Source organism: Coptis chinensis, chromosome 2, assembly GCF_015680905.1.
Source record: "Coptis chinensis isolate HL-2020 chromosome 2, ASM1568090v1, whole genome shotgun sequence".
In the NCBI taxonomy this organism is placed as follows: Eukaryota; Viridiplantae; Streptophyta; class Magnoliopsida; order Ranunculales; family Ranunculaceae; genus Coptis; species Coptis chinensis.
In genome coordinates, this window is record NC_141457.1 from 96,042,043 (window position 1) to 96,050,275 (window position 8,233).

The window sequence follows — 8,233 nt, forward strand, 5'->3', positions numbered from 1 at the left end:
CAAGTCCACCTCACAATCTTCAACAAATTACAACTTCATTAACAAGTCATATGATCCTTGTTTGTTCAACTATAACAACCATTACTTTTGTTGCCACATTGGGTGGTTGAGCAGCTCAATTTTATTATTCTAAACCTTCGTAGTGGAGAAAAGAAGTCAACTCAAAGAGTCAAAAGGATCTGTTCGTGGGTAAGACTGTAAGAGGTTCGTTCGTTGAGTAATCAGTAATGGACTAACTGGATGATGCGTTCCACCCGCCTCACATGATCTGTTGGCCCTGGTGATAGGTGTTGTATGGTAAAGTTTAAGTAACTCCACTTGTTCAAGTTCCAAAACTCCACTTGTTCATGTTCCATGAATTTGCGTGTGATTTGATTTGTTTGGTGCTTACAATTAGGCACGATATTATATCTCAAGCTTTAACCTTGAAATCCATTTGACACCTATTGATATTATATATCACTTTACCTATTGACACGTCACTTTACAATTATGAAAGTGTATTGTAGTCTTGTAGATCAATTAGTTTAAATTCGGCTTGGTAGATAGAAAAGAAGATTATATAGGTATGAAAAAGACAGATCATCGAGCAAATAAATCTTGACTGATTCTGATAAGAATGGACTCTTGTCACTTTTTTTTGTACCAGTCAGGCAGTCACACGCCAAGATCATGTATATTGCAATGGATGTCAACTTCAATAAAAATACCAGAAAAGTTTTGATTGAAATTGCGACTTTGCGGGCCATTATACCAAGACAACACCGCCAAACTCAACCTTCCATTCAAACTTGAGCCCGCTCTTGGATATTTTCCAATTCCCTTCAAGACAACTATTTCTATTGTCTCTATAGCCCTAAAAAGCTGCAGAAATCAACACAATGAAATAACAAAAAATTTGCTCTGAAATTTCTGACAATGTCTAAAAGCTAAATATTTTACAGAAATTCGGCAGCTGAAAATTTTGTGTATGTGGAGGTCAGCCTCGCCAATAATTTGAATCATCAAGATGCTTCTCTAATCTCTATTACTGGCAATTAATAGAAGTAAGCAGTAATTATTAAAAAAAACAGGTTTTGGTAAATGGTAATCGATAATTAACAAAAAAATCGATACATATATCAGGCCCACATTCTGAAACCTTAAAGTTGATCGGAATTTCGCAATTTGTGGAGCAGCCGACAAACTTTTGTGAATCTCTTAAGAGAAGTACACCAAGCAGAGCCTTCCATTAGGAATTGAACACTTGCAAATGCCAAAAGCCCAAAAGTTCAAATACACATGGCAGGACCCACTATAATTGTTACCCCAAAAAAAAAAATGTCCATATCAAAAAAGTGAAAAACTAGGTGGGTTTAGTTACTCTTCATGATTCCTAACTCTAGTAGTCTGGTTCAGCCACCACATGAGCATATCTATTGCATGTGACCACTGATGTGAACACCGAAAGCTCGCCAAATACCTACCCTCAATTCTTATCTCAAACACCATCCAACAGCCTTACTATGTAGCGTTCACTCTGCGTGAGCTAACACTATCAATTTCATTATTTTAAGAACCCTTTCCCAGTTAGTATTAAAGCACTCTTTTGTACACCTTATTATAGGCATATACTAAACTGTGGGAAAAAAATTCTCATTTTAGTGACCTTCCAGTATCTCCTCATGACTTCAGGCAATGTAAACACATCCTTAGCTGAGCCACCGGAATCAATCACAGTCGACTCTGACTTTGTAGTCATCCTCGCCGCGCTTCTTTGCGCGTTAATTTGCGTTGTGGGTCTCATCGCGGTCGCTCGTTGCGCATGGCTTCGGCGTGGCACACGTTCTAATAACAATTCACAAGCTCCAGCAGCTGCTAACAAAGGTTTGAAAAAAAGTGTTCTTAGATCACTTCCAAGACTTACTTTTAATGGTACGGGTAACAATGACGCGAAGTTAGCGGAGTGTGCGATTTGTTTGTCCGAATTCGTTGATGGAGTCGAAATTAGAGTGTTGCCACAGTGTGGGCATGGGTTTCATGTTGGATGTATTGACACGTGGCTTGGATCACACTCGTCTTGTCCTTCTTGTAGGCAGATTTTGGTTGTGGCTAGGTGCCAGAAGTGCGGTGGCTTTCAGGATTGTACCAATTCTGTTGATTTGGAATCTGGGTTGAAAGCTAGAGAAGATACTAATAATGTTAATAGGTTTTTACCTTAGCGCTGACCACTCCCTTTCCTTTACCTTTTTTCTTCTTCAGTGATGTAAATTTTTGTTCATAGAGATTTTTTTCTTTTTCTTTCGTCTTCTTCTTCTTCTCTTTTTTGTTGGAGTGTATATACATATCAGTTGTTACTTGCTAGTGGGAAAAATCAATAATTAATTTTAGCATATATTTCTTGTTATTTTCCTGAAGAAAAGAAAGGGCTTTATTAAGTTGATACCATTACTAGCACAAGGGAATGAACTGAAAAAGAGCTATTGCTATTGCTATTGCTATTGCTATTGCTAATTGCTAACTTGCACATGGAGTGGGACACTGGGGCGTAGGTGAAGGGTAAGCAATGTGTGGTTAGATTTTTGATTTGCTTGTTATGTGATTCCATTTGTGGCAAAGTAAAATGCTATGCTTTAGATTAATTAATAACCCAGAGAGAAGACTAAAAGACGGGTCAACAAGAAGTCCAACTGGTGCTCATGAGCAGGGCACTGGAAACTTGAAAAGGCATTTTATGTTCTACCAGTCTTCCATCAATTTTCCACGAGTATTTCTACAGGAACTCACACTTTTGAACCGAATTTGTGAACACACTGACGTGGCAAGCAGAGAGACTTTGATTTTCAGTACTTCTTTAACCAATACACACGCACCTCCTGCCTGATGAGTGCCACGTCAGTGTGTTCACAAATTCGGTTCAAAACATTCGGTTGCTATAGAATTTTGGATTTTCCACTGGCGCTTATGAGAGTTTGAGGCATTGTCACCTGGGGGCTGGGGCAATCAATAGGATGCGCTTGGGCCCAAAATGTATATGCCCAAGACTGTAGTCGGGTGAACACGTGTTACTGGTGTTTTTAGCCATCAATTTTACAAAAAATCTTTCAACACACCCCAAAAGTGGCTCAATGAATTTACGAAATCACAAAAGAATGTCCGATACCAAAATTTGTTAGTAGATTTGTCAATGATTAAAATTTCGAATCAACTGGACATTTTGGGCTTTTGGCATGACAAACAGAATAATTCCATGTTCAATATCAGCGGTATTGTTGGGGACTATTCAGTATTCACTGTTGTAGAGTTGAGGTCACCGAAAAATTGTAGGAATTTGTTAGAAACACGACGTGTCATACACCTTGGAAGCCAAGTTTTGGCACCGAAATAGAAACATAGATTCTTAGTAAACTAAGTTAGTAGGATCCAGGTTGTACCCGACGCGGAATATAGGATATTAGGATTCTAGTAAAAATAAAATACAAAGTCAAATCCAAATATGGTCACACTCTAAGCTTCCAAATACGCGGAATATAAGATATCTACTATCTATATACTAAATGAGAGACCTTTAAAAAATGATTTTCTCTCTCCTATGTGGCACTCTAATATGAGAGTTAGCATTTTCTCTATCCTATGTGGCAATATGAAAGATAAAATATCTTCTCTAATAACTTTTATGAGAACTTTTCGGGAGAGTTTAAGTGTATTTCTAATTCTTATATTTTGAGAGTTTTAGTGTATTTACAATTCTTATATATTTGATCAAATAAAAAAAAATTGCTAAAAAATAAATGATTTGTAGAAAATAATTTCCTATTACGAATCAAACACTTTTAGTGTTCCAATTCTTATATATTTGATCAAATAAAAAAAATTGCTAAAAAAAATGTGATTTGTAAAAACTAATTCCCTATTACAAATCATACATTTTAGTGTTAATGGTAAATCACTTACTTATTTCAAATATATCCTTAACACAGCATCAAAACATAGTTAAAAACAATTATACAAAAAATAGCATCACAAAATATATAATAGAAAATGAAAATAATAATAATAATAACGCAAAAACAATAATGACAAATATTTTAAAAATGTATAATAAACTTTCATAAAACTAACGTCAAAAAACAATTAATGGGGAACCGAAAACTAGATGTAAATGTATCTCAAATAATATTTAACGGAAAATCGGAAACTGAATGCAAATGCAATCATTAAACAAATTTTAAAAAGTAATTAATAGAAAATCGAAATATATATACAACTGCATTAAACTAACCTCAAATAATAATTAATAGAAAATCAAAACTTGGATGCAAATACATTAAACTAACATCAAAAAATAATTGTCGGAAAATCGGAAACTGGATCCAAATACATTGAGCTAACCCTCAAAGATTAAATTAACGAAAATCGAAACTAGATGCAAATTTTAGCAAAATAAACTAACCTCAAAAAAAAAAATAATTATAAATTGGAAACATAATGCAAATGCGTTGAACTAATCTTAAAAAATAATTAACGAGAAATCGGAAACCGGATGCAATTGCATTGAACTAATCTCAAAAAATACACTGGATGCAAAACCTCAAGAAATAATTAATCCAAATCGAAACTTCCGTTACAAATTCATTAAACTAACCTCAAACAATAATTAACAAGAAAAATCAAAACTATATGCAAATGCAACTTTATCAAATAATAAACGAAAAAATTTGAAACTGGATGCAAATGCATTAAACTAATCTCTCCCCAATAATTAATCTAAAAAATCAGAAACTAGATGCAAATGCATTGAACTTGTTTCAAAGAACAATTAATGCGAAATTGGATGCAAATGTATTGAACTAACCGAAAAGAATAATTAATCTTTAAATCGAAACCTGGATGCAACTGCATTGAACCATCTCAAAAAATAAATAAAAAGGAATAGAAAATTGGATGCAACTACATTGAACTAACCTCAAAATATAAATAATATACAAAATCATAAACTGTATGCAAATGCATTGAACTAACCTCAAAATATAGTTGGGTTATATGTTATGGGAATATTTCAATAAGTATAGTTTTGCATTTAAAATGATGTTTATATTATGTCTTTCCGTGTGATGATTGAGAACTCTTTTGCTATTCGAAAGTAGCTTCAATATATATGAACTTCTTCTTATTAGGCAATCAAATAAAACTTCAATCAAACTTCTATTATTAAACAACAAAATGAAGTTGACAGGGTTTTATCAAAGGCGAAGTATATTTTTTTAATGGAGAGTGAGATTTTCACGTTATAAAAAATTTGGTTGAGTGATCAATATTATATCAATATATAATAGTTTTACATATTTGCAAATATTTTTTCGTGAGTAATTAATATAACAACAACGTTAAATAGATAATCTTTGAATATTTCACATAATGAGTCATGCATAATTTAAATAATAATTAACGAAAATCGGGAACTGGATAATCTTCGATGATCCCACATAGTAAATTAAGCATAATTTATTTTTATGTCAAGTTTGCAAGGATGACACTGAGATGGATCAAGATAGAAGTTTGTATTACACACCACATTGGATAATTATAAGAAAATCGAAAACTGGATTCAAATACATAAAAAAAGCTCAATGAGTAATTAATGGGAAATCGGAAACTTTATGCAAATTGCATTAAACTAATGACAGAGAATAACTAACGGAAAATTATAAATTGGATGCAAATCTTTGAAAAATATTTAACGGAAAAATCGAAACGGTATGCAAATACATCAAACAAACCTCAAATAATAATTAATGGGAAACTGAAAAAAATGCAAATGCATTGAACTTAACTCAAAAAATAATTAACATAAAATCAAAACCGAATGCAACCAGCATTGAACTAACCTCATAGAATAATTGGTGAGAAATCGGGAACTAAATGCAAAATGCATTGAAATAACTTTAAAAGAATAGTTAGCGGAAATCAGGAACCGGATATAATTGTATCGAACTAACCTCAAAGCATAAATAATTAGAAACTAGATGCCTTGTATTGGACTAACCTTAAAGAGTTATTAATGCAAAAATCCCAAAACTAGATCTAAATGCAATGAACTAATCTCAAAGACTAATTAATGAAACATTGAAAAATGGATGAAACTAGGTGCATTGAACTAACCTAAATGAATAATTAACGATAAATTATAAATTTGATGTAACATATTGAACTAACCTCAAAAAAAAATAATTAAATACCTAAAATAAAAAAACTTGATACAAATGCATTAAACTAACCTTAAAGAACAATTAACATAAAATCGAAATTGATGCAACTGCATTGAATTAACCTCAAAAAATAATTAATGGAAAACCAAAACCAGGATGCATTGCATTAAACTAAAATCAGAAATTAACTAACGGAAATCAGAAATTTGATGCAAATGAATTGAAATAATCTAAAAAATAGTTAACTAGAAATCCTTAAGTCGGATGTAAGCAGAATCAATCACAGTCGACCTCAAAACATAAATGTCCACTTTTTAGCCTTTTTGCACGTTAGTAATTACGATAATTATTAGAACTCGTTGCGAAAAGTAAGTTTATAAAAAACACAGATTCTTACATGTATGCAAACAAATTATAAACAATCGAACTAACCTAGAAAAGTAATTAACGGAAAAAAGTGTTGGATGTAGATTGAACTAACCTCAAAGAGTAATTAACAAGATTGGAACCTAGATGCAAATGCAATGAACTAATCTCAAAGACTAATTAACTAAATATCGCAAACTTGATGCAACTGATGTCAATTAACCTTAATAGATAACTAACCTTGGAAATCATAAATAAGTAGATGTAATTGCACTAAACTAACCTCAAATAATAATTAACGGATTGTTGGAAACTTGATGCAATTGCATTGAACTAACCTCAAAGAATAATTAATGAGAAATTGGGTTTTACCTTAACGTGACTACATTAAACTAATCTCAAAGAATAATTAATGGAAAATAAAAACTTTATGCAAATGCATTGAACTAATAATCCTAAAACATATTTGTATCATATGTAGGGAAATAAATGTCTCAACAAGTATAGTTTTGCATTTTAAATAGTGTTTATTATAATTATTTTATTGTAATTGAGAATGTCTTGCTATTCAAGTAAGTTCAATATTATCTTCGCATATTGGGCATTCTCAAAAAGCAATCAAACCTCTATTATTAAACCTAACAATAAAAAGAATTGATGAGTTTTATCAAGGCTTAGCTTCCTTTTTATAGAGTGTGGTTAAGAAATTTAAATGAGTAATTAGTATAATTTTCATATCTCATAGCTATGCATAGTTGCTAATATTTTTAGAGAATAATTTAATATAATGACACCCGCTCAAGGACACGCTCATGTGATGAAAAATCTTTTCAAGTTGGAGTAAACTTGGAAAGGCCTCTTTGAGGATATGGAAACAATCAATCTGTTTTAGTGATTTGTACACATTGTCACCTGGGGCAATGGTGATGATTTACCGCTAAATCACCATAAATCTAATAAAACTATTATACAAGTAGATTGAGTTTAAGATAATTTTATTTCAAAATTTACGGATTAGTATTCTAAACCACAATGTGAAGAGGCTATCTCAATTTGATCCCTTAGTTTCCAAATACTTATGCACTATAATCGATACCAAAATTTGTTATTTCGGTTTATTTTCAATAAAAATATATTTTTATTCAAAAATTTTTTGGCTTTTTGGCATCACCATAAATCTAAAAAACTATTATCAATATCAGATAGAGTTTAAGATAATTATATTTGAAAATTACGGATTAATATTCTAAACCACAAATTGAAGAGGAATCTCAATTTGATCCTTTAGCTTCCAAACACCTTTATGCACCATAATCACCGGTCATTAACGTATTTCTATTTATTTTAATAAAAATATATTCTAATTCAAAAATTTGATATTAGACATTTTGTAAAATAAAATTTCAAAGTCAAAATATTTAATGGATCCCGTATGCCGGGTCCAAAATCTAGTTAGGAGCTAAGGCAAAGACAAATTTTGTCACCATTTGCCAATGACAAATTTATCATGTTAATTAAAGTGACAAATGCAAATAGTTTATAACAAATCTAGATTTGTTGCTATTTGATTACATAATAACAAATAATTTGTAGCAAATTTGTGTATAATTTGGTGTGGCAAAATTTACATAGCTATCTAAAGTAAATTTTGCCATTAAAATCATGGCAAACCTCAAAAA

At 31.6% G+C, this 8,233-nt stretch overlaps 1 protein-coding gene across 1 annotated transcript; it reads left to right on the top strand.

Annotated features, from left to right (window-relative positions):
- Positions 1-1,422: 1,422 nt before the first annotated feature.
- On the top strand, positions 1,423-2,374 carry LOC147519311 (RING-H2 finger protein ATL80-like). Its single transcript, XM_086594850.1, has one exon. The coding sequence runs from the start codon at positions 1,665-1,667 to the stop codon at positions 2,199-2,201; it is 537 nt and encodes a 178-aa protein (XP_086450976.1). The 5' UTR covers positions 1,423-1,664; the 3' UTR covers positions 2,202-2,374.
- The last annotated feature ends 5,859 nt before the right edge of the window (positions 2,375-8,233 follow it).